We start from the raw sequence: 27,722 nt of genomic DNA on the forward strand, positions 1-27,722 counted from the left end.
CGTGTGCCTAACGGGTGCCGGCCGCCGGCTGCTCAGCACCCTCCCAGTCTAGGGAGCCGCTGGACGAGGACCGGGCCGCAGCTCCGCACCGCGTGGACGCGCTGCCTCTCCCGCCGCCGCCGCCAGAGCGAGCAGCTGCGAGCCATCGGAGGCTGCGCCGCGGAGGCCCCCACGGTGGCCGGCGGCCGGGGAGGAAGGAGACGGAGCTGACCTCTGCCCGCCCGAGGCGCCGCTGCTCCGGGCTCTCGGGCCGGGGAGCCGCGGCTCGGCTTCTTCCCACGCCGCGGGGCGGCGGGAGCTCGGTCGCCGCGGCCGGGCGCGGCGGCCTCGCTCGGGGAGCCGGCGCCGGGGTTAACTTAACCCGCGGCGGAGGCGAGGAGGAGGAGCCGAGCGGGGGCGGCCAACGCGCCTCCCCTCCCCCTGCACACGCCGGGGCTGCTCAGTGGCCGCCGAGGAGGAAGTTCCGCTCCCTGACAGACCCGGGCGGTAGCAACAGCGGCCGCGGCGGCCTCGGCTGGGAGGGCGCAGGTATTTTGGACGCGGATGCCCTTCGCGCCGGCCGTCGAGGGGGCAGCGTCGGAGCTGTCGCCGGAGCCCGGGGCCCGGGGACGGCGTCGGGAGGCGCGGGCGTCCGAGCCCTCCTTCCTGCTTTTCGCCCGGCGCCGCTGCTTCAGTTTCCCGGAGAGGCGGGGGATCCTCCTCCCGGTTGACCGACTGCCGAGGAGCCCCTTGATTTTCCACCGCTGAGGTCCAGAGATTCTGCGATCGAAGCATCGGAGGAGCTCAAGTGAACCTTCTACAAGTCCTTGGGTCCGCGCCAGGCTCCCTTTTGGGGCGGGAGACCACGTTGGAGCATCTCCAGGAGGTGCAGGAATGGAACAGCCCACCTTGCATCCTCTGTGCGGTGTTGTTTGCCTGATCTACCCTTAGGCATGTAGAGGAGACTTGTAATCACCCGGTGAGGCACTGAAAGCCCGATGGCAGAGAAAATATCACAGGACTAAAGCTAGTGATCGTCTGGGGGCCGCACTCGTTTCTGCATGCAGTTGGATGAGCGTGAAAGAGGTGCCCTATTGAAAAGCACAACAGTCCTTTAAGAGGAGAAAAATTGAGTTTCCCCATTTTTGCCAAGATTCTGAAGACTGTTCAATGTATCGTATATTTGTTTTAAGATGAGAACTTTATAAAATATTCTTCCCAAGAGCGTAAACGATGACTACCCCAGCGCTGCTACCCCTCTCTGGACGAAGGATACCACCTCTGAACCTGGGGCCGCCTTCCTTCCCGCATCACAGGGCTACCTTGAGACTTTCTGAGAAGTTTATCCTCCTCCTTATTCTAAGTGCCTTCATCACCCTGTGCTTTGGGGCATTCTTCTTCCTTCCAGACTCTTCAAAACACAAACGCTTTGATCTGGGTTTGGAAGATGTGTTAATTCCTCATGTAGATGCCGGCAAAGGGGCTAAAAACCCTGGAGCCTTCCTGATCCATGGACCAGATGAACATAGACACAGGTTTGTTATTTCAGAAGTTCTGATATTAACATTTGGCAGAGCAAGGTATGGTTTATTGCATCAAAGCTGTCATTTCTTGGCAGTAAAATATAACTTTCCCTGAGTCTTGAGAGTTGTATTGTTATTTCACAACTAGTTAAATAAAATCTTAAACTGGAAGGATTCCTGGAGCCCCATCCAAAGTCCAGCTCCTTCCTTTCATGTAGGAGGAACGTTTGTGCTGAGGGGTGTTGTGTCTGATGTGAACACTTGGGAATAGAGGAAGGAAAACTTGACCTGAAGAAATAGTGACATAGGCCGTGCCTTCTTTTATTAGGAATGTGTTGCATTCAATCATTGTGCCACCCTGCGAAATAGATCCATGGAGTCCTGACATCTCCTATGGGTTTGTTCTCTCCCAAAGGGCCCTCATTCTCTGGCTGGTAGTTAAAACTCAGTAGTGGATCTTAGCTTTTTAGGAAGACAAACACAGGCACAGTAGATGTGTTTTGGTGCTTTATGTGGAATCAGTTAAGTTAAAGAGAATCTTAAGTCACTGACTTTGTGAGTCTTGTAGACAAGGTTTGGTTATGCTTTTAAATTTAATTTTGCTCTTTTTTTTTTAATGTGGAAGATGGAGTGTGTCAAATAACTTAGAATTTGATTAAAGGGTTCACTTTCTTTAAAATCACTAAATCTGAAGTGAGCTCTTGGGAGAATATAGCCAAATTAGTATAAAATGGGAGCTCTAGTTACTATCTTTTTAAATAATTTATGTACTTTGTATCAAAAGAAGAATCTGGGAAAGTAGTTTGCTTTTTTCAGACCCACAGTTTTTTACCTGCTAAATCTTTCCCCTTTTTCCTCTGTTTCTTAAAATAATTTTTGAGTATGTAAAAAATCATATGCTTGAATTCTGTTCTCAACTGATGTTAGTTTTAACTTTTCATCAAGGATGAGGTTTTTGAAAAAGCTTGTGTTCAAATGTTATCCTAAGTTATACTTTAGAAAAATGCACTGTTGTAATGAGAGCTGGTTTTTCCTTTTTCTCAATCTGGTTAATTTGTTCTCTGCTTGCTGTTTCTTTGACTTTTGGCTGAACCTTATGGAGTAGTTACTTTTAAAATTGTTTCATATCATTCATCTGTAACCAAATTAATTTGAAAATTTTGCCATCAGTTTCAACTTCTCTACTCTCATCATGTGTTTCTTTTATTTTGCCCTTTGCTCTTTGTGACTTAAAGAAAAATCTGGTATGACCTGTGAAATATGTTGCTGAAACATTAACACTGAAAGTACTATTTTCCTTGAAAACCTTATTTCCCATGGTATTTGTATAAGCTATGATAAGTATTTTTAAAAAAAAGATGTTAAGACTGAAGAGCTCTTTGAAGCCATGAATTAACATTATTTAACTTTCTTATAGTTATCTGTAATATACTTAACAGTTTCCTTTATATCTTAAAGTGTGGTCTAAGGGTTAAAAAGTATGGCACATTCGAGTTCAAAAACATTCACATAGAAAAATTCTCAGTTCAGTGGAGTATAAATTTCAAATTTGAAAAAAATACAGATGTGCATTTTTTTCACATTTTTAAAAGCCTGCTTAAATCTCTTAAAACAAGAATTCTTAAATTCATAAAGCCCTTGAATACGTATACTTCTGTCTTGCTCTACCAAACCATTGGATCCCTGGGTTCAGAGTGAGAGATTAGTCATTGAGTTTTCTTAGCAAGGGATGGTGAGTGAACCAAATCCTGGGTTTAAGATTCTGGATAACAAGTGATATATGTGAGAATTTATTCAAATCTACTTGGTTCCTGAGTTTTGGAAAGCAGGAATTCAGATAGTGAGAGTTCAGGTAGTGAGGGATCCCTGTATTATCTCTGTGCATATTTTTGTGGTTGTATCAGTTTATTGATTGTTAACCATATCTGAAAACACAGTCTGTAGTTATAAGAATTCTTCTAATTTGAGCCATGAAATATATTTCGAATTAGAGATCATTAAAATAATGATTACAATGTAAAATATAAAACTTAATGTATAAACATTAACATATTTAAAATAATTCAGGAAAATAGCATTTTAACAGATACAGTTGGTACTAAGATCATACCTATTTTGGATGTGGCTCAAAAAACCATCTTAATTTGGAGAACACAGCTTGATTTATCGTAATTTTGTGTGTGTGGAGAAGAGTGCAGGTTAGAGGGATGAGGAACCTTACTTTAACAGAGAAGTAATGAAAAATAAATCATGGACATTATTTCATATTCACAGTGTTTAATAGATACTTGTTGAATTGGCTTTTCTTAATTACTTAGTTTAGTATAGTAGTTAGGTGCTTTAAGCTCTGGAGTCAGACTGCATGGATTCATACCCTAGTTTGTCGCTGATTAGATGTGTGATTTTGAACAAATTTTTACTCTATACCTGAGTTGCTTCTTCTGGATGACAGTGACATGTACTTTACAGATTGTTATATTGAACGAGATAGTACATGCTAAGTGCTCAGTGTAGTTTCTAGCATTTAGTAAATGCTCAATAAATATTAGCTGTTATTATCAATACTTATAGTTTTGAGTATTTTAATTCTGAGCCTACTTACCTTTAAATATTGTACATGTTTCTGAAAAATTGGGTACAGATTAATAGTTTAAAAGTACACCAAAACCTATTGTCTGAAGGAATATTTTGTAACCAAACTATTCAACAGATGTATATTGCGTGTCTGCTGTGTGTAGGGCCCTGCTTTTATGGAGCTTCCCATCTGGGAGGAGGGGAGAGGAGGGGTGGGATGACAGGCATTAAATAAATAAATTTAATTTTTAGGTGTGATGAGTGTTATGAAGGTGTACTCAGTGCTGTCAGAGCACATAATGATGTGATTTAGCCTGTGGAGTGGGGGTGGAGGGGACAGGCTTCTTGAGGAAACAACTGCTCGGAAGCATACAAGTAGGAGATTGCGAAGTCAAGTAGAGTTGTGGGGAAAAAAGTGGTCTAAGCAGAGGACACGGCATATGTGAGGGCCCTGAGTAGTATTGTTGTTGAACCCAAGTTCATGTGCCTGATGCACAGTGAGGCCAAACAAACTGCGACGGCAGAGTTTGGAGTGGAGGTTTCCTGCAAGGGCCAAGCAAGGAGAAGGGGGGGCTCATGCTCAAAAGACCCAAACTCCCCAGTGATTTTTGGGGAAGAGTTTTTATAGGCAAAATTTCAGGGGAGGGCTGCAGGGTGTGTGACCTTCCTCTGATCGGTTGGTGGTGAGGTGGCAGGGTGGTGGTCCAGGACTCTCAATCATCAGTCTTCTGGTTCCAACACGTCGGGAGTCCACGTGCTTGTGCTCAGCCCGAAGATACCATCCTGCACCTGGATGGGGGCCCTCCTTTCTCTAGAAGAACGTGGTGTTGTATATCAGATTGTTATGCACATCTCCGAGGAGGATCACTGCACTATGGTTTCTTTCTGCTATTCCCTCTCTCCCCTGCTTAGTAGCTGAATCTGCCCTGTGGAACTTAGGAAAGGTCTTGGAGGTGGAAAGCCCTTTTCTTACAAACAAGAAGCAGGGCAGGGAAAGGGTTTTGTGCCCTGGAGGGCTCCACAGGGTCCTGCTCGGTTTCAGTATCATTGAGGATCTGAGCAATATTGAGAATGGCTGGTATAGAGATTAGTGGTGTGGGGCTAGGTGAAGAGACTAGATAAGAAGTCAGATTTGGCCTCCTTATTGTTTGAAAAGTTTGCATGAGTTGCCAGCGTTGACATATCAGGGAAATTTCACACAAAAGTCTGGATTTCTGATTTCTCTTGAAAAATTAGAGGATATAGCAACATCCAAGTCTGTGATTCAGATGGCAGTTTGCAGCTGGATCTGGGCAGCAGGTACTCCCTCTAGAGGGGCATTTTATGCCACTCAATTAAGTTGCCAGGTAAGTAAATTTAATGAATCAATATTTAACCTGGTTGTTGTTGAGTTTGGAGTCCCTAGGCAGGATCCTGGAGAGTTTTTAGTCAAGGATGTTGATCTTTATCTTAAGTACTACGGGAAGTCAGTGAAGAGTTTTCATTAAAGCAAGGGAATGTCATAATCATTTAGTATTTTTAAAAAATTTAATCACTTTGGTTGCAGTGTAAACACTAGATTGGAGAGGAGCAGGAGGAAATGTAGTGAAATGAGTTAGGAGAGCCTAGGTCACAGAGGATATTGGCTTAGACCACAGTGGTGAGAGAAATTAGTGGAGAGAAATTAGTGGAGAAAAGTAGTTGATTCAAGAGAAGTTAGTTGGTGGTTAATTGAATACAGGTGCTAAGGTAGACGCAGGAGGTACTCCAGGAAAACGCCCAGTTTCTGGGGGGACGTGGTTATGGATTACTAAGAAATATACACTCTATTTAACTAATACTTTAACTTATATGATTGATATTTCATGAAGTTAGGATATTTTCATGAGAAAACCTATATATTCCCTTCTGTTAAGTGGTTCATAAATAGTCCAGTTTCCAAACAGTGTATACCTTCCAGATGATAAGACATGAGGTGTGTAATTTGATGTTCATGACAGTCATGTTTGGCATCTGTGATTTCAAGGTAACCAGAACAGGTATTGGTTGTGATATACATGAATATTGTTGTAAATATACACTGATATACATAACGTATTGTGTTCATAATTTGTGAATGTAATAGACCTATTTAATAAGAATTTTACTTATTAATTTTCACTTTTGAAACTGACACTTGTTTTATATATTGGCATTATATAAATGGACTTTGTGGTTTGGTTTTGTTTTTAAAATATTTATTTCAACTGCTAATTAGTTTCATCCTCCAGTCAGGAATTTGCAAGTGTGGATTGAATACTTGAGGGTCAGGTGTATGTTAACTTCTGATAGTTTCCGCAAATAGAAAGAACACAGGCTTTGGCATTAGGACTTAAAGTTGCCTCTTGATTCTGCTAACTAGCTGTGTGACATTGTACTAGACATAATCACTCTAAACCTGTGCTCAGCAATATAGTAGTCAGTAGTGTCCTGTGGCTATTGAACTTGACACATGGCTAGTTCAGATTGTAGGATGCTTTAGTGAGAGTTGCTCAAGTTTTTCATGTCATGATATTTTTTTGCTTGATTCATTTTTGCTTCTTATTGCAAGAGTAGAGATTTTATATCTCACTATTGTGATTTTAGCTTTCTTATTATCTTTCCTCATCTCATCCCTCTTCCATGCCTACACCCCCCCCCCCCATTCCTGTTTTTCACTTAGGGCTTTCTCCTCCTATGTTAGGGAGGTCACATATTTTATCCTCTAGGTGTGCTGGGCTTTCCCTTATATTTCACCTAATTGGCTTGTGGTTATTTTTCCTACTTCCCTTTACTCAGATGTGAATAAGGTAAGATCAGTTTATCCTTAACATTTATCAATAGTCTGTGGTGTGGATGTCTTTGTTGCTTTTATTTATTTATTTATTTATTTATTTATTTATTTATTTGGATCTACTCACATATTGAGTGAATACGCTTTTCAACTGTATAGTTGGAGGACAGATTGATTTGTATAGCTCTCAGTCTATTTTCCTTATTCTAATATCTTTAGTCCTCCCAACTGTGGCGCTGGAGTGGATGTCACAATTCCGAATGCAATTGGCAGCGTGGACAGCTACTGTGATTCTTCTTGTCCTGCCCCTTACCACCTAGAATACAGTTTTTCATCCTATTTCCCCCACCCTCCAGGAGTTGTTCTCTGACCCAGCCTAGCTAGTTAGGTAGTAAGGATAGAATTGGGAAGAGACTGTGGGGAAAGGCAAGTTGAACTGTGCTCTGACTACATGAAGGTCTCTGTCATTTTATCATTGGGTCTCTGAGATAAGTTACAATTGGGGTAGGGTAGTAGTTTGGACATTTTTTGTTTCATGAGTAAGATATGATTATAAATTACTGAAGAGTTCTTTCGGATTTTGACATGATGGCTCTTATTTCTTTGGTAGTCTGAGTTTTTATTATTTTCTGCATCTTTCGTAAGTGTTAATAGTAATTTGTGAGTTTGGGGGCTGCTCACCAGATGACATCTTACAGACTCTTATTTAAAGTCTAATTTTGATCCTTAGCGAAGTGACGGTAACTTGGCTTCTATTAGTTCAGCATTATAAAATCACTGTTACAAAATCAGTATGTTTTTCATCTCAGAAATGAATAAAGTATTAGTATGATATGGTTAACATATAGAATGCCAAGATGTAAGTCCCTGTTTTCATGTTGGTCAGCAAGTGTTGGAAATTGCAGGAGCTGACATACTGTTCAGTGCCCCAGAAGTTGAATGTTAATAAGTAAACATTTGTCAGATGAAGTTAAATGTTTTAAGGAAATAAAATTTGTTCAAACATAGTTTATTTGCTTTAAAGCAATTATAGCCATTCTAAAATTTCTTTTGGGTTTTATAACAAGTGTTATAGGGCTATGAAATGTATGTTTACTCTTATTTATTAATAAATTATTTTTTTAAAAGTTATTTTTTTAATTGAAGTATAGTTGATTTACAGTGTTGTTCCAATCTCTGCTGTACAGCACAGTGACTCAGTTATACACATACAGACATCGTTTTAAAATATTCTTTTCCATTATGGTTTGTCACAGGATGTTAAACATAATTCCTTGTGCTGTACAGTAGGACCTTGTTTTTTTGTTTGTTTTGGGTTTTTTTTGGCTGCACTGCGTGGCATGTGGGATCTTCCTGGAGCAGGGATTGAACCCATGTTCCCTGCATTGGCAGGCAGATTCTTAACACCTAGGAAGCCCCTGTGCCATATCTTCTTTATCCATTCATCTGTCAGTGGACATTTAGATTGTTTCCATGTGTTGCCTATTGTTAATATTGCTGCTATGAACATAGGGGTGCATGTATCTTTTCAAATTAGAGTTTTGTCCAGATATATGCCCAGGAGTGGGATTGTTGGGTCATATGATAATTTTACTTTTCTGAGGAACCTCCGTACTGTTTTCCATAATGGCTGCACCAACTTACATTCCAACAACTTACATTCCTACCAACAGAGTAGGAGGGTTCCCCTTTGTCCACACCCTCTCCAGCATTTGTGGGTTTTTTTTTTTAGGAAAAAAATGTAGAACTTTTTTATTCTGCTGAGTGAGGAAGAGGAAAGACGGTCCCAGCAGGCGCTAGGCCTGTTTTACAAGTAGAGATTCCAGCATGAGTTGAGGTGCCTAGGTTGTTAGCGAGAGCATTCTGAGTGCTGATACCACAGAAGTGGTCTCAGGAGCTGGGCTCTATATCTGTGGGTGAAGCAGCATTTGTTATTTGTAGACCTTTTAATGATGGCCATTCTGACCAGTGGTACCTCATTGTAGTTTTGGTTTGCATTTCTCTAATAATTAATGATGTTGAGCATCTTTTCATATGCCTACTGGCCATCTATATGTCTTCTTTGGAGAAATGTCTATTAAGGTCTTCTGCCCATTTTTCAGTTGAGTTTTTTGTTGTTGTTGTTGAGTTCTGTGAGCTGTTTGTATATTTTGGAGATTAAGCCCTTGTCTGTGGCATCATTTGCAAATATTTTCTCCCATTCCCTAGGATGTCTTTTCATTTTTTTATGGTTTCCTTTGCTGTGCAAAAGCTTGTAAGTTTGATGAGGTCCTATTTGTTTATTTTTGTTTTTATTTCTGTTGCCTTGGGAGTCTAACCTAAGAAAACATTGGTATGATTTATGTCAGAGAATGTTTTGCCTATGCTCTCTTGTAGGAGTTTGATGGTGTTATGTCTTACGTTTAAATCTTTAAGCCATTTTGAGTTTATTTTAGGAATAAACCTGACCAAAGAGGTGAAAGACTTATACACTGAGAACTATAAAACATTAATAAAGGAAGTTAAAGAGGATTCAAAGAAATGGAAAGAAATCCCATGCTGTTGGATTGGAAGAATTAATATTGTTAAAACGGCAATACTACCCAAAGCAATCTACGGATTTAATGCAATCCCTATCAAAATTCCCATGACATTTTTCACAGAACTAGAACAAATAATCCAAAAATTTATATGGAACCATAGAAGATCCAGAATTGCCAAAGCTATGCTGAGGGAAGAAAGCAAAGCAGGAGGCATAACTCTCCCAGACTTCAGACAGTACTACAAAGCTACAGTAATCAGAACAGTTTTGGTACAAAAACAGACATACAGATCAATGGAACAGAAGAGAGAACCTACGCATAAGTCCACATACCTACGGCCAATTAATCTTTGACAATGAGGCAAGAATATAAAATGGAAATGACTGTCTCTTCAGGAAATGGTGCTGGGGAACTTGGACTGCTGCATGTGTATGAATAAAATTAGAATACAGCCTCACACCATGCACAAAAATATCAATATTTATTTTGATTTTTCTTCTTATTAAAGGATCAAATATACAATCTTAGACTATTCCTTCCATACTAATATGTAGTCTAAGATTATAGCTTATTTTTTATCACATTATTTAGTGTTCTAAATCTGTGCTTGAATTACTTTGATTTGCATTTAATCTTATTTCCTAATAGTGTTTTTTGATCTATAGCATTCTTGTTAATATTAATTTACCCATTAACAGCTGAGATTGCCCAGATAGATTTATTCCTTTACTTTCCCTGCCTTTAGGTAGTCTTTCTTCTGTGTACTTTTATCTTTCTCATGTATTGTCTATGATTGCATATTTACAGTCATTTGCTTATCTGCTGCTCCCAACAGATCATGGATTCCTTTAGGACAAATGACTGTCTTTTAATTGTTTTTCTATCTCTCGTGCTTGATGTACATTTGATCCTTAATGAAAGTATTGATATATATCTTTTTTTTTTAAATTGAAGTATAGTTGATTTACAGTGTTGTTACCTTCTGGTGTACAGCAAAGTGATTCAGTTATACATATGTTGTATATAAGTATTCTTTTTTATATTTTTTTGCATTATGGTTTACTACAGGATATTGAATATAGTTCCCTGTGCTATACAGCAGGGTCTTGTTGTTTATCTATTTTCCATATTTTAAGTTCATACATGAAGATGATCAGATTTACCATTTTTTGGGGGGGGAGAGGAAAAAAAAAAAAGGTGTATTTATCATCGCTAGATGTGCTCACTGTATGCTCCGTTATTTATATGCAAGGTATTTTATATATAGTAGTTTGTATCAGCTAATACCAAACTCCGAATTTACCCCTTCCTCACCCCTTTCCCCCTTTGGTAACTGGAAGTTTGTTTTCTACGTCTGTGGTCTGTTTCTGTTTTGCAAATAAATTCATTTATGTTGTATTTTAGGTTCCACATGTAAGTGATATCATGTCTTTCTCTTTCTGACTTCCTTCACTTAGTGTGATAATTTCTAGTTGCATCCATGTTGCTGCAAATGGCATTACTTCACTCATTTTTTATGGTTGAGTAGTACTCCATTGTGTAAACATACCACATCTTCTTTATCTGTTCATCTTTTGATGGACATTTAGGCTGTTTCCATGTCTTAGCTGTTGTAAATAGTGCTGCTATAAACATGGTGTTGCATGTATCTTTTCAAATTAAAGTTTTGTCCAGATGTATGCTCAGGAGTGGGATTGCTGAATCATATGGCACCTCTATTTTTAGTTTTTTAAGGAACCTCCATACTGTTCTCCATAGTGTCTATACCAATTTACATTCCCACCAACAGGATAGGAGGGTTCCCTTTTGTCCACACCCACTCCAGCATTTGTTATTTATAGACTTTTTAATTATGGCCATTCTGGTCAGAGTGAGGTAGTACCTCATTGTAGCTTTGATTTGCATTTCTCTAATAATTAGTGATGTCGAGCATTTTTTCATATGCCTGTTGGCCATCTGTATGTCTTCTTTGGAGAAATGTCTATTTAGGTCTTCTATGCATTTTTTGATTGGGTTGTTGGTTTTTTTGTTACTAAGTTATATGAACTGTTTGTATATTTTGGAAATTAAACCCTTGTCAGTCACATCATATGCAAATATTTTCTCGTAGTCTGTAGGTTGTCTTTTGTTGCTGTTGTTGATAGTTTCCTTTGCTGCACAAAAACTTATGAATTTGATTAGATCCCATTTGTTTATTTTTGCTAATATTTCTGTTACCTTGAGAGACTGACTTAAGAAAACATTGGTTCAATTCATGTCAGAGAATATTTTCCCTATGTCCTCTTCTAGGAGTTTTATGGTGTCATGTCTTATACTTAAGTCTTTAAACCATTTTGAGTTTATTTTTGTGTATGGCATGAGGGTGTGTTCTAACTTCATTGATTTAAATGTGGCTGTCCAGCTTTCCCAGCACCACTTGCTGAAGAGACTGTCTTCTCCATTATATATATTCTTGCCTCCTTTGTTGCAGATTAATTGACTGTAGGTGTTTGGGTTTATTTCTGGGCTCTCTCTTCTATTCCATTGATCCATATGTCTGTTTTTGTGCTAATACCATGCTTTTTTTTTTTCTTTGCCTTTTAATTTTATTTATTTATTTATTATTTTTTGGGGGGGTACACCAAGTCCAATCATCTGTTTCCGTACACACATCCCCACATTCCCCCCTCCCTCGACTCCCCCCCCACCCTCCCTCGATTCCCCCCCACCCTCCCCATCCCAGTCCTCCAAGGCATCCTCCATCCTCGAGTTGAACTCCCTTTGTTATACAACAACTTCCCACTGGCTATCTATTTTACAGTTGGTAGTATATATATGTCTGTGCTACTCTCTCGTTTCGTCTCAGCGTCCCCTTCACCCCCTGCCCCCTCCCAAACCTCAAGTTCTCCAGTCCATTCTCTGCATCTGCGTCCTTGTTCTTGTCACTGAGTTCATCAGTACCATTTTTAGATTCCGTATATGTGAGTTAGCATACAATATTTGTCTTTCTCTTTCTGACTTACTTCACTCTGTATGACAGAGTCTAGGTCTATCCAACTCATGACATATAGCTCCATCTCATCCCTTTTTATAGCTGAGTAATATTCCATTGTATATATATGCCACATCTTCTTTATCCATTCATTTGTTGATGGGCATTTAGGTTGCTTCCATGTCCTGGCTATTGTAAATAGTGCTGCAATAAACATTATGGTACATGTTTCTCTTGGGATTATGGTTTTCTTTGGGTATATGGCCAGTAGTGGGATTACTGGATCATATGATAGTTCTATTTGTAGTTTTTGAAGGAACCTCCAAATTGTTTTCCATAGTGGCTGTACCAACTTACATTCCCACCAACAGTGCAGGAGAGTTCCCTTTTCTCCACACCCTCTCCAACATTTGTTGTTTCCAGATTTTGTGATGATGGCCATTCTGATCGGTGTGAGGTGATACCTCATTGTGGCTTTGACTTGCATTTGTCTGATGATTAGTGATGTTGAGCATCTTTTCATGTGTTTGTTCTTCTTTGGAGAAATGTCTTTTTAGGTCTTCCAACCCATTTGTGGATTGGGTTATTTGCTTTTTTGGTAATACCATGCTTTTTTTTCCTTTTTCTTTTTTTCCTTTTTGGCTGTGCTGCATGGCTTGTGGGATCTTAGTTCCTCGACCAGGGATTGAACCCAAGCCCTGGCAGAGAATGTGCCGAATTCTAATCACTGGACCTCCGGGGAATTCCCAATACCATGCTATTTTGATTGCTGTAGCTTTGTAGTATTGTCTGAAGTCTGGGAGGATTATGTCTCCAGCTTTGTTCTTTTTCCTCAGGATTGCTTTGGCAATTTTAGGTCTTTTAGGGTTCCATATAGATTTTAGGATTATTTGTTCTAGTTTTGTGAAAAATGTGGGTAATTTGATAAGGATGATATTAAATCTGTAGATTGCTTTGGGTAGTATGACCATTTTTTTTTTAAAGTTTTATTTATTTTTTGACTGTGTTTGGTCTTTGTTGTTGCACATGGGCTTTCTCTAGTTGTGGCAAATGGGCACTACTCTTTGTGCAGTGTACTGGCTTCTCATTGCAGTGGCTTCTCATGTTGTGGAGCATGGGCTCTAGGTGCGTGGGCTTCAGTAGTTGTGGTGCATGGGCTCAGTAGTTGTGGCACACGGGCCTAGTTGTTGCACAGCATGTGGGATCTTCCTGGAGCAGGGATTGAACCCATGTCACCTGCATTGGCCAGTGGATTCTTTGCTGCTATGCCACCAGGGAAGTCCCAGTATGGCCATTTTAACAATATTAATTCTTCCAGTCCAACAGAATGGGATATCTTTCCATTACTTTGAATCATCTTAAGTATCCTTTATCAGTGTCTTATAGTTCGTAGCATATAAGTCTTTCACCTCCTTGGTCAGGTTTATTCAAAAGTAATTTTTTTTTTGATGCAATTTTAAAAGGATTTTTTTTTTTACTTTCCATTTCTGATATTTTATTGTTAGTATAAAGAAATGCATCCAATTTCTGCATGTTAATCTTATATCCTGCTCCCTTGCTGAATTTGTTTATCAGTTCTAGTAGTTTTTTTGTGGAGTCTTTAGGATTTCCTATATATGGTAGCATGTTATCTGCATGTAATGACAGTTTTCCCTCTTCTCTTTCAATTTGGATGCCTTTTATTTCTTTTTCTTGTCCGATTGCTGTGGCTAGGACTTCCAATACTGGGTTGAATAGAAGTGGTGAGTATGTGCATCCTTGTCTTACTCCAGGTTTTAGTGGGAAGGCTTTCAGCTTTTCACTGTTGAGTATTATGTTTACTGTTCATCATAAATAGCTTTTATGTTGAGATATGTTCCCTCTGTACTCACTTTTTAAAAAAAAATTATTTATTTATTTATTTATTTATTTATTTATTTATTTGGTTGCACCAGGTCTTAGTTGCAGTAGGCAGGCTCCTTAGTTGCAGCTCATGGGCTCCCCAGTTGTGACTCTGCCTCCTTAGTTGTAGCGTGTGGGCTCCTTAGTTGTGGCATGCACACTGTTAGTTGCAGCATGCATGTGGGATCTAGTTCCCTGACCAGGGATTGAACCTGGGCCCCCGGCATTGGGAGTGCAGAGTCTTATCCACTGTGTCACCAGGGAACTCCCTGTACTCACTTTAATAAGAGTTTTTGTCGTGAATAGATGTTGAATTTTATTGAGTGCTTTTTCTGCAGCTGAGGTGATCGTGTAATTCTTGTCTTTTCTTTTGTTGATGTGGCATATCACATTGATTGATTTGCATATGTAGAACCATCTTGATTGTGGCGTATGGTCTTTTTTATGTCTTGTTGGATTTGGTTTGCTAGTATTTTTGTTAATTAATTAATTTTATTGGCTGCCTTGGGTCTTTGTTGTTGCACGTGGGCTTTCTCTAGTTGTGGAGAGTGAGGGCTACTCTTTGTTGTGGTGTGCAGGCTTCTCATTGTGTTGGCTTCTTTTGTTGTGGAGCATAGGCTCTAGGTGCACGGGCTTCAGTAGTTGCAGCACATGGGCTCAGTAGTTGTGGCTCACGAGCTCTAGAACGCAGGCACAGTTGTTGTGGCAATCGGGCTTAGTTGCTCTGTGGCATGTGGGATCTTCCTGGACCAAGGATGAAACCTGTGTCCCCTGCATTGGCAGGCGAATTCTTAACCACTGCGCCACCAGGGAATTCCTGGTGTGCTAATATTTTGTTGAGAATTTTTGCATCAATATTCATCAAAGATATTGGCCTGTAATTTTCTTTTTTGGTATTGTCTTTGGTTTGGTATCAGGGTGATGGTGGCTTCATATAGTGACTTTGGGAGTGTTCCCTCCTTTTCAGTCTTTTGGAAGAGTTTGAGAAGAATTGGTATAAGTTCTTCTTTGTATGTTTGGTAGAATTTCCCATTGAAGCCATCTGGAAAAGTATGTATCTTGAAAAAATGATGTCTGTGGCAAGGTAAAAAATTCCACAAGAGAAGATATAAACAAAATGCAAGGAGGTATTGAGAGATAAGATAAGATAAGAGATAAGATGCAAAAGTAGAATGAATGATATCTTAAAGTGAGAAGGATATAGTCTTTAATAAAGGCCCTTTATTAAAAATAATTTAAAAAATAGGGAATTACTCATATTGGCCCTATCTAGAAAATACTTATTCATACACATGTATCTAAGGTATTTTGCATGCCCTCACATTGAATTTTTGCTTCTTTAGGAAAAAAAAAAAAACAATAAAAAGTATGTGATGAGTGTTTATACACATTTAACCTTTAGTCTTTATATTAGACTTGTAAGTTAGGTATTACTAATCTTATTTTTACAAAAATGGATACTTTAAGATTTAGATCATGCCAAAGTTGGAAAGTTGGTACTACAGAAGCTAAACATCTATTTGAAATCTGTAGTACTTGGTAAATATTAATTTAATTGATTAACTGGGCAAATGTTATGTTTACTATTGTTTGAAAGTTATAAAAATATTTAACTTATGGTTTAGGCTGACTCTACATATTCCTGGCTAGGAAAATCATTTTGCAACTTTCTTTTTCCATAATTGTGCAAATTCTGTCAGAAAAGTTTATTTTGATGGCCATTAAATTTTTGCTGGAATTTTTTCCTTTTAGAAGACGGTTGTAATGAAGTGTGGTTGGAGATTTATTTACAGATTGGCTTTTAGGATTTATTACAAAGGAAAATCTCCTTTAAAAGGCATTCATTCCAATGATCTATCTTCGAATTTTTTGTAGTCCAGAAGGAAGGCATTATTGCGTATGTAAAAGGGCATTGGGCTCAGTGTTAAGAGATAGGGAACTTTAGTTTCAGTGTTCTTGTGGAATATATTTTGTTAAGCTATTTAACTTCTTTGCACCTAATTTATGAAATGAGGGAATTGATTGAACCTTTAAAGATTCCTTCCAGCTCATGCATATGAAATACCAGTAATTTTATGAAGTAGGGACTGAAGGATGTGTAGTAATTTAGTTCAAGGCCTGACAAATAGTTTGAAAATAAAGTGTATTCTAAATAGCAATGAGTCATTTGTATATATAAATTAAGATTTAAAAATCATTTTATAAATGACTAATTCTTTTATATAATATTATGATTATATAATGAAATGTGTACTAATTTAAAAAGTGTAAATGATTGAAATGCGGCTTTTATAATTCTTATTTCTCATAAGTTTAAAAATTTAGCTTACTGAACATTTTTTATACCAGCCTGAGGTAATAGGTGTATTTACAAAAGTAATTCCAGGTGTCGTTATTGAGCTCAGTTAACAATTAAATATCTTAATTTGTTATATAAAACTTTAGGATAGATTCTATGGAAAATAAGAGTTCTTGAGTAATTCAGGCCTCAGACCTTGTGAAGGCTCTTATTATTCTGATGCAAAATTTTCTTTAAGATTATGATTTCCTAACCTTAATATTGAAAGATGCCATTGAAAGTGTTCTTTCGTTCTCTATATCTTAATAAGAGCCTTAGAAATAAGTTATATAAATAGTTTAAAAAAAGGAATATGAAGTAATCAAAGAACAATGTTCGTATTGTTTTTCCTTTTACATTTTTGACATTTACATATTTGTAGTATCAACCTATATTGTGCAGATTTCTTGGCCTCTGCTTAGTGATATGGTATTCATTTGTTCTGCAGATGTTTTTGAGTATTATTGATGTACCAAGAATTATATTAAGTATCAGGTTATTGGAGAATATTATAGAAGATTAATTTTCAGTTGGACACTACCGAAAAAGTTAAACCTCAGATTCAAAGCTTAACATTGTCTTAAAGCATATAGTATCATCTTTGGAGTCAGATTCTAGGGGTCTTAGAGATACCTTTTCATCTAGGTGAGGCTCAGGTATATGCGTGTAGGTCATTGGTGTTTTGGGGAAGTTCAGATAAGTTGTTGCCATACCTTTCTTCCTTTTTTTCATAATACGCATTTATGCTATTAATGTATGCATTTCTAGCATATGGACTGGGTTATCTGGAAGTGAGGCGGAATGTTCTGAAGCTTTTTAAAATAAGTTACCAGACCCTGGCATCTAAAAAAATATGCCAATCGTGCTAAATTGAGATCTGGCACAATTATGTGTATTCATGTATCTAAAACTGTTTATATATAGCTGTATTGGGTTATATTTGTAAGTTTATAAAGTTATATCTGTGTACATGACTTCAATTAATTTGCAGTAAGATGGCATCTGATATAAAGGTTATATCTTTTGGTGTGTATAAGAAATGTAAATTATTTTTCTGTTAATTTGTGATACCATTAATAAACATTTACATTTTCACAACGTAGATTTTTTTCCTCTACTTAAAAAGATTGCTTATATCTAGGGTACAGTGAACACTGAGCACCTGGCTCCTCTTGTGCTTGTGCTCTTGGTGTAAGTGTTAATTTTTTTTGGAGGGGGCTGTGTTGGGTCTTTGTTGCTGTGCGCGGGCTTTCTCTAGTTGTGGCGAGCAGGGGCTACTCTTCATTGTGGTGCGTGGGCTTCTCATTGCTGTGACTTCTTTTGTTGTGGAGCACGGGCTCTAGGCACATGGGCTTCAGTAGTTGCAGCGCGTGGGCTTAGTAGTTCTGGTGCATGGGTTCTAGGGCCTGTGGGCTTCAGTAGTTGTGGCTGGAGGGCTGTAGAGCACAGGCTCAGTAGTTGCGGCACATGGGCTTAGTTGCTCCACGGCATGTGGGATCTTCCCAGACCAGGGATCAAACTTATGTACCCTGCATTGGTAGGCGGATTCTTAACCACTCAGCCACAGGGAAGTCCCTGTTAAGTGTAAATTAATAGAATTGTTCATTTTTGTGATGAACAATTTTAATTTAGCAAATGTCAGCTAATTTAAAGTACATATTCTTTCTAGAAGTTCTTATCCTTGGGAAATCTTTACATCAGTGCACAAAGAAATGCTTAAGAATGTCCCCTGAAGCTGTAACATGACATATTGTGAATGATCCAAATGTCTGTCATCAGGGAATTGGTTAAATAAAAGATAATATATCCCAGAGTATACAGAGTTCTTTTTTCCTTTAACCCCCCTGTGGATCTCTCTGATTACTCCCCAAAGTAACACACTGTTTTAATAGCTTTATAATAGCATGTAATAGTATGTTTTGTTATCTGGTATAAGTCCTCTCTGTCATTCTTATTTTTTAAAATGATTATAAGCATACATGAAAGTCTTAAAAGCTAATATTGTCACTGTATCCACTATTTCATATCTTAACATTTTCCTATTTTAGCTGAAGATGACCCTTCTTGAGGTAAATCTCTAGCCTGCATTTGACATTGTCTTTCTTTGTACATAGTTTTGTACTTCTACAACATATATATTGATATAAATCATATATACAAATAAATATAAATATATATAATTATAATTATATTGTTCTGTACATTCTTAAACATTATATATCTCATTTAGCAAGTTTTTTTTCTATTCAACATTTTAAAAATGATTTATGTATATTAACATATTGGGCTCTGATTCAGTTACTTTATTCACTTAGATATTCCATTGTATGATTAAACCTCAAATTATTTATACATGCTCCTGTTGATAGATTTCTTTTTTTAAGTTAATTCCATATTTTTACAGTAAAAGCATTCTTGTACGTGTGTTCTAGGCACATGTGTTTTTTTCTCCAAGGTAAAAACTTGGTAATAGAATTATTGAGTTGTAAAGTACATGCATCATTCACTCCCTATTTTGTTGCTAGGTTGGTTTCTGAAGGGGTTGTACCAACTTACACTCCCACTTGCATCTTTGCAAAGCATGGCATTGCTAAATTTTAAAAGTCTTTAGCAATCTGATGCCAATTTTAGTTTTTATTTTTCTGATTACTATTGAGGTGGAATATTTTTTTAACCATATTTATTGGTTGTTTGAATTTTCTAGTCTTTGGATTGCTTGTTCACTTGTTTGCCAATTTTTCTTTGAGATTGTTCTTTTTCTGCTCATTTGTAGGAATTATCTCTATTTCTAGATGAATTCTTCGTTAGTTAAATGCATTACACATATCTTCTTGCAATGGATGTCTGATTTTTATACTTTGTTTATGGTCTCTTTAGTTTTGTAGAAGTTTTAAATTTTAAGTGATGGAAATTGATAATACTTTCCCTTACAGTATTTTGCATTTTTTTATTTTTTATTTTTATTTTTTTCACTTTTTATTATGGAAACGATTCAATCATACATAACAATAGAGAAAATAATACAATGACTTCCCAGGTATCTAACATCTAACTTCAACAATTATCAATATTTTGTAATCTTGTTTCATTTATCTCCTGCAACTATTTTTACGTGCTTAGCTTTTTTCTTTTGAAATAGTTTCTGACTTACAAAAATTGCAAAAATCATACCAAAAATTTCCATATACCCTTCCACCACATTTCCCAAATTTTAACATTTTACCACATTTACTTTAATTTCCTCTCTCATTCTCTCTTTCTCTCTCTCTCCCTCTCTCCTTCCCTCTCTGTCTCTCTCTGTCTTTTCTCTCTCTCTCTCTTTCATATTGGCACTACAATTGTCCCAGATTTGGCTGGTGGGAGCCCCTGCAAGCCGGATCCTATGTACTCCTGATGTTCTTCCATCATTCTTTGAGCACTTTTTTTTTTCTTTAAGCTCTTTATTGGAATATAATTGCTTTACACTCTTGTACCAGTTTTTGAGGTACACCAAAGTGAATCAGCTGTATTTATACATATATCCCCATATCCCCTCCCTCCCGTGACTTCCTTCCACCCTCCCTGTCCCAGCCCTCTAAAGCATCACTCATCATCAAATTGATCTCCCTGTGTTATGCAGCAACTTCCCACTAGCTGTTTTACAGTTGGTAGTGTATATGTGTCAATGCTACTCTCTCACTTCATCTCAGCTTCCCCTTCACCCCCCCCCACCCCCCGTGTCCTAAAGTCCATTCTCTACATCTGCATCTTTATTCTTGTCCTGTCACTGGGTTCATCAGTACCATTTTTTAAATTCCATACATATGAATTAGCATACAGTATTTGTTTTTCTCTTTCTGGCTTACTTCACTCTGTATGACAGACTCTAGGTCTATCCACCTCATTGCATATAGCTCAATTTCATTCCTTTTTATGGTTGAAGTAATATTCCATTGTATATATGTGCCACATCTTCTTTATCCATTCATCTGTTGATGGGCATTTCGGTTGCTTCCATGTCCTGGCTATTGTAAATTGTGCTGCAGTGAACATTGTGGTACATGTTTCTTTTTGGATTATGGTTTTCTCTGGGGACATGCCCAGTAGTGGGATTGCTGGGTCATATGGTAGTTCCATTTTTATTTTTTTAAGGAACCTCCATACTGTTTTCCGTAGGGGCTGTACCAATTTACATTCCCACCAACAGTGCAGGAGGGTTCCCTTTTCTCCACACCCTCTCCAACATTTATTGTTTCTAAATTTTTTGATGATGGCCATTCTGACCAGTGTGAGGTGATACCTCATTGTGGCTTTGACTTGTATTTCTCTGATGATTAGTGATGTTGAGCATCTTTTCATGTGTTTGTTAGCCATCTGCATGTCTTCTTTGGAGAAATGTCTATTTAGGTCTTCCACCCATTTGTGGATTGGGTTATTTGCATTTTTGGTATTAAGCTGCATGAGCTGCTTGTATATTTTGGAGATTAATCCTTTGTCCATTGCTTCGCTGGCAAGTATTTTCTCCCATTCTGAGGGTTGTCTTCTTGTCTTGTTTATGGTTTCTTTTACTGTGCAAAAGCTTTTAAGCTTTATTAGGTCCCATTTGTTTATTCTTGATTTTATTTTCATTATTCTAGGAGGTGGGTCCAAAAGGATCTTGCTCTGATGTATGTCATAGAGTGTTCTGCCTATGTTTTCCTCTAGGAGTTTTATAGTGTCTGGACTTACATTTATGTCTTTAATCCATTTGGAGTTTATTTTTGTGTATGGTGTTAGGAAGTGTTCTAATTTCATTCTTTGACATGTAGCTGTCCAATTTTCCCAGCACCACTTATTGAAGAGGCTGTCTTTTTTCTATTGTATATTCTTGCTTCCTTTATCAAAGATAAGGTGCCCATATGTGCATGGGTTTATCTCTGGGCTCTCTATTCTGTTCCATTGATCTAGATTTCTGTTTTTGTGCCAGTACCATACTGTCTTGATCACTGTGGCTTTGTGATATAGTTTGAAGTCAGGAAGCCTGATTCCACCAACTCCATCTTCCCTTCTCATGATTGCTTTGGCTATTCGGGGTCTTTTGTGTTTCCTTACAAATCGTACTATTTCTTGTTCTAGTTCTGTGAAAAATGCCATTGGTAATTTGATAGGGATTGTATTGAATCTGTAGATTGCTTTGGGTAGGATAGTCATTTTCACAATGTTGATTCTTCCAATCCAAGAACGTGGTCTGTCCCTCCATCTGTTTGTATCATCTTTGATTTCTTTCAACAGTGTCTTATAGTTTTCTGCATACAGGTCTTTTGCCTCCTTAGGTAGGTTTATTCCTAGGTATTTTATTCTTTTTGTTGCAGTGGTAAATGGGAGAGTTTCCTTAATTTCTCTTTTTGCTCTTTCATTGTTAGTGTATAGCAATGCAAGAGATTTCTGTGTGTTAATTTTGTATCCTGCTACTTTACTAAATTCATCGATTAGTCCTAGCAGTTTTCTGGTAGAATCTTTAGGGTTTTCTATGTATAATATCATGTCATCTGCAAAGAGTGACAATTTTACTTCTTCTTTTCCAGTTTAGATTCCTTTTATTTCTTTTTCTTCTCTGATTTCTGTGGCTAAAACTTCCAAAACTATGTTGAATAATATTAGTGAGGGTGGGCACTCTTGTCTTGTTCCTGTTCCTAGAGGGAATGCTTTCAGTTTTCTACAAGACCAAATAAATGAAGAGGAAATAGGAAATTACTCTGAAAAAGAATTCAGAGTAATGATAGTAAAGATGATCCAAAATCTCAGAAACAAAATATAGAAAATACAAGTAACATTTAATAAGGACCTAGAAGAACTAAAGAGCAAACAAACAGGAATGAACAACACAATAACTGAAATTAAAAATACTCTAGATGGTATAAATAGCAGAATAACTGAGGCAGAAGAACGAGTAAGTGAATTGGAAGATAGAATGGTGGAAATAACTGTCACAGAACAGGAAAAATACAGGGATATGTGTATAAAAACAGATGATTGAACTTGGTGTACCCCCCAAAAAATAATAAATAAAAAAAAATAATAATACTATTTACAATAGCATCAGAAAAACATGCAATACAAAACACTGGTGGGAGAGATTTAAATGACAAATAAATGGAAATAAATACTAAAAAAAAAAAGAAAGAAAAAAGAATGAAAAGAATGGAAGATAGTCTCAGAGACCTTGGTGACAACATTAAGCGCACCAACGTTTGAATCATAGGCATCCCAAAAGAAGAAGAAAAAAAAGAAAGGGTCTGAGAAAATATTTGAAGAGGTTATAATGGAAAACTTCCCGAAATTCTTATGTTGAAATCCTGGTCTCCAATATGATGGGAGTAGGAGATGGAGCCCTTGGGAGGTAATTAGGTATGAGAATGAAACCCTCATAAATGGGACTAGTGCCCTTACAAAAAGACATGAGAGAGCTTGCTTTCTCTCTCTCTCTGCTTTTCCCATCATTTGAGAAGTTGGCAGTCTGCAACCTGGAAGAGGATTCTCACCAGAACCTGACCATACTGGCACCTTGATCTTGGACTTCCAGCCTTCAGGAACTGTGAGAAATAGATTTTTGTTGTTTATAAGCCACTCAGTCTATAGTACTTTGTTATAGCAGCACAAGCTAAGACAGGTAGAGTGAGTTCTACCTTATTCTTTAAAATTGTATTTGTTCTTCTTGATTCTAAGCTCTTCCACAAGCATTTATTTTTTTAAGTGAGGTAAGTTTTGTATAGCATAAAAATAACCATCTTATGGACTTCCTAGGTGGCACAGTGGGTAAGAATCCGCTTGCCAATGCAGGGGACATGGGTTTGATCCCTGCCCCAGGAAGATCCCACATGCTGCGGAGCAACTAGGCCCATGTGCCACAACTATTGAGCCTGTGCTCTAGAGCCCGTGAGCCACAACTATTGAGCCCATGTGCTGCAACTGCTGAAGCCCACGCACCTAGAGCCTGTGCTCTGCAACAAGAGAGGCCACCGCAGTGAGAAGCCCACGCACCACAATGAAGAGTAGCCCCCGCTCACCGCTGCTAGAGAAAGCCCGTGTGCAGCAATGAAGACCCAACACAGCCAATAAAATAAATAAATTAAAAAAAAATAATAACCATCTTAAAGTGAACAATTTAGTGGCATTTAATGCATTCACAGTGTTGTGCAAGCACCAGCTCTGTCTAGTTCCAGAACATTTTCACATCCCAAAAGGATACTCTAAACCCATAAAGCAGTTAGTTCTCCCCATTCCTTCCTCTCCACCATTCCCTGGCAAACCACCAATCTGCTTTCTGTTTCTAAGGATTTACCTATTCTGGTAAATAATATTACCTATGTGGTAAATATTGCACATAAATGGAATCATGCTATGTAAGACCTTTAGTATCTAGCTTTTGCTTCTGTCACTTAGCATAGTGTTTTTGAGACTCATCCAGATTGTAGCATGTGTCACTTCTTCATTCCTTACCTGTTATAGGTCTATGCAGACATTTTATTTATTCTTGAGTCAATTTTTGTAATTTGTACCATTCTAAGAATGTGTCTGGTTTTATACAGGTTTTCTAACTTGTTGGTGTATGATTGTTCATAGTACTCTCTTTTAATCTTTATCTTCATAAAGTTGGTAGTGAGGTCCCCATTTTTATTTCTGATTTTATATGAATCTCTTTTTTTTGTCATTTAGCTAAAGGTTTGTCAAATTTGTTGATCTTTTCAAAGAATGATGATTTGTTTTTGGTTGATTCCCTCTCTCTCTCTCTTTTCCTATTTTCTGTTTTGTTTACCTCTATTCTAATGTTTATTTTTTCTTTTTGCTAGCTTTGGGTTTAGTTTGCTCTTCTTTTTTTAGTTCCTTAAGTTGTAAAATTACATTATTAATTTGAGATCTTTTTAAATGTGGGTATTTACTGCCATGAATTTCTCTCTGAGTAATTGCTTTTGTTACATTCCACAATTCTTGGTATGTTGTGATTTTGTTTTCATTCTTGTATTTCCTAATTTGTCATGTTATTTCTTTTTTGACCCATTGGTTGTTTAGGAGTGTGTTGTTTAATTTCTACATATTTTAAATTTTCATTTTTTTCTTGCTATTGATTTTTTTCTTTTTCTTTTTTCTTTTTTTGGCTGCATTTGGGTCTTTGTTGCTGTGTGCAGGCTACTCTCTAGTTGAGGCAAGCAGAGCTAATCTTCGTTGTGGTGCCCGCACTTCTCAGTGCAGTGGCATCTTTTGTTGCAGAGTACGAGCTCTAGGCACATGGGCTTCAGTAGTTGCAGCACATGGGCTCAGTAGTTGTGGCTCGAGGGCTGCAGAGTTCAGGCTTAGTTACTCCGCAGCATATGGGGTCTTCCTGGACCAGGTATCGAACCCATGTCCCCTGCATTCGCAGGTGCACTGTCAAGCAATGCACTACCAGGGAAGTCCCTCTGCTATTGATTTCTGATTTCATTTCATTGTAATTGGTGATATGCTATATGATGTAATCTCATTACATTTATTGATAATTAATTTGTGGCCTAATATATGGTCTATCTTAGAGAATGTTCCATGTGCATTTGAGAAGAATGTGGATTCTACTGTTGTTGGGTAGAGTGTTCTATATATGCTTGTTAGGTCTAGTGGGTTTTTTATTTTTTAAATTTTTTTGGGCTGCGTTGGGTTTTTGTTGCTGTGCATGGGCTTTCTCTAGTTATGGCGAGTGGGGGCTATTCTTCATTGCAGTGCACAGGATTCTCAGTGCAGTGGCTTCTCTTGTTTCAGAGCACAGTCTCTAGGCTTGTGGTCTTCAGTAGTTGCAGCACACAGGCTCAGTAGTTGTAGAACGCAGGCCCTAGACCACAGGCTCGGTAGTTGTGGTGCATGGGCTTAGTTGCACCATGGCATGTGGGATCTGCCCGGATCAGGGCTCAAACCCGTGTCCTCTGCATTGGCAGGCAGATTCTTAACCAATGTGCCACTAGGGAAGTCCCTCTAGTGTGTTTTTATGTTGTTCAAATCTTCTCTTTCCATATTGGTCTACTGTCTGGATGTTCTAGCCATTTTTGAAAGTGGGGTATTGAAATCTCCAACTATTATTGTAGGATTGTCTTTTTTTTCCTACCATCCTATTGATGATTGCTTTATATATTTTGGAGTTCTGTTGTTTCGTGTATATATTTTTATATTGTTATATCTTCTTATATTTCCATAAGTATTTTAGAATTAGGTATCAAGATCTGATCCTTCTACTTTCCAGTCTCCCTTTGGTACTGCCTGTTGTTTGAACCTAATAGGAAACCAGCTAACAAAAGGGAGGGAGGTAGTTTACAAAGACCCAGCATCGTGAAGGAGAGCATAGAAGAGTGAATTTGGAATTGGGGATTTTGGTTTATTTACTGGTGCTACCTGGTTTCCTTGTTTTTAGTGTGTGGACTTTGGGTCTAGATGAGCAGTCAGTGGAGCAGTGTATGAGGGCTGCTTTGAGGATTGGAGTTAAATAGCTAGCATCTCACCTCAGGCAAATGGATGCCTGTTGGGATGGGCCTTTTCTCTGGAGATCCATGCAGTCTCCTTTAGGTGATGCTTTTGAACTAGGTAGATGATCAAGAGGACCTCTTCCCAGGAGCAACTGAAGTAGGTTCTCTTAGCCTGTACTAGAAGTTACAGCAGTCCTCAACTCAGGTATGTGAGCAGCCTTGCAGGAGAGCAGGTTAGTGCCTTGCTAGGTCCCAGGTCTCTTCTTAGATTCCTGAAAAATACTTTCTGTATGAGTGAGTAGTAGTAAATAGTTATTATGGGCTGGTTGACTACTGTCCTGCATACCTTGTTCTCATTTATGCCAGTTCCAGAATAACTTGGAGTTTTAAACATATAAGTGAGACTCCTCTATTTTTCAGTGGTTTTGATGGGCCAGAATTTTCCATTCTACATTGATTGAATTGCCTTGGCAAGAATTGAGATGGAATGAGTCAGAGGTATGTGTTTAGGTCATAGTCCCAAAATACCTCTTCCATTTACATTAAAAAGAATTATAGGAGAGGAATCTTGGATACAAATAGTAGAAACCAACTGTAATGCATGCAAAAAAGGTATTTATTAGAAGGATATTGGCTTTCAGAATTGACATAAAGTCTGGAGAACTAGGTTTAGAGTATAGTCCAGCATTAAAGGAAGCCAGATATGCAGAACTATAGTGAAGGTTACGGAACAGTTAGTGTACCACTGTCAGTGCTGCTGGTACACTAGTTACAGCTTTGCTACCTTTGGATGCTGGATTCCTCCGTTTCCTGAATGATTTCTAAAATTGAGTCCTTGTTTCTTTATATGACTTTGGATCTGTAGTCCCACCCAGAGCAAATGATTGCCTAAGTGTAGGTCATAGGCCCTTGCCTTGCTGTTAGATGATAGAAAGATAAAGTATCTTGAACCTTCTGGCTTCTTTTGGAAGAGAAGAGATTCTCCTACTAATATACTGGTGAATTCCTGAATTTAAATAGGGAATTACACATAAACAGCTTAAGAAACATAAAGTAAACTGAAAAGAACCCTAAGTTTTATTACAGTGACTTGTTTTATAGTTAGGGATGAATTTCTTATTTGTGTTCTGTTTAGAAATGGAGATATGAATAGTCTTTCTAGAGACTACCCTTTCAGACCTTCTGTGCAGGGGTTTAAAACAGGAGCCAGTAATGCTCCCCTTAAAGGGTTCTTGGAAACATGGGGGCATTTTTTGGTTGTCACAGTGGCAGAGGTGGCACTATTGGCATTTAGTGTATGGGGGCCAAGAATGCTAACCACTCCACAGTCCCTGGTGGTTGCACATAAAAAAGGTTTGAATTGTCTTGCCCAAAATGTCCATAGTGCATTTGAGAAACACTAGGTAATATGGATTATTTTAATGAAGGGCTAAAACTTATTACTGGCCTTCTTTGCTTCACTCTCTTATACTGTAAACTTTAGCATTATTTCTCACTTCTTTGCTTTGCTTCTTGGTCCATTTCCTTAGTTCAAGGGGCTTAATTCCTTAAAAAATTTTTCAGTCTGGCTCTAACACCATATAAAAAGTTAACTCAAAAAAAAAAAAAGTTAACTCAAAGTGGGTCAAAGACCTAATGTAAGAGCTAAAACTATAAAACCCTTAAAAGTTAGGGGGAAAGCTTCATGACATTGGATTTGG

At 38.0% G+C, this 27,722-nt stretch overlaps 1 protein-coding gene across 5 annotated transcripts in view; it reads left to right on the top strand.

Moving 5' to 3' along the window:
* Positions 1–530: 530 nt before the first annotated feature.
* The window catches only part of MAN1A2 (mannosidase alpha class 1A member 2), a 144,749-nt gene continuing 117,557 nt past the window's right edge, over positions 531–27,722 (top strand). For 2 of the 5 annotated variants that reach the window (XM_057720502.1, XM_057720522.1), the window contains exon 1: positions 744–1,514. In XM_057720502.1, the coding sequence (XP_057576485.1) occupies positions 1,213–1,514 (302 nt within the window). In that variant the 5' untranslated portion in view covers positions 744–1,212. Of the gene's footprint in view, positions 1,515–27,722 lie in introns of all 5 variants that reach the window. The other 3 variants (XM_057720485.1, XM_057720493.1, XM_057720512.1) reach the window with 3 other exon arrangements.

This window comes from Hippopotamus amphibius, chromosome 1 (assembly GCF_030028045.1).
Source record: "Hippopotamus amphibius kiboko isolate mHipAmp2 chromosome 1, mHipAmp2.hap2, whole genome shotgun sequence".
Taxonomy (NCBI): domain Eukaryota; kingdom Metazoa; phylum Chordata; class Mammalia; order Artiodactyla; family Hippopotamidae; genus Hippopotamus; species Hippopotamus amphibius.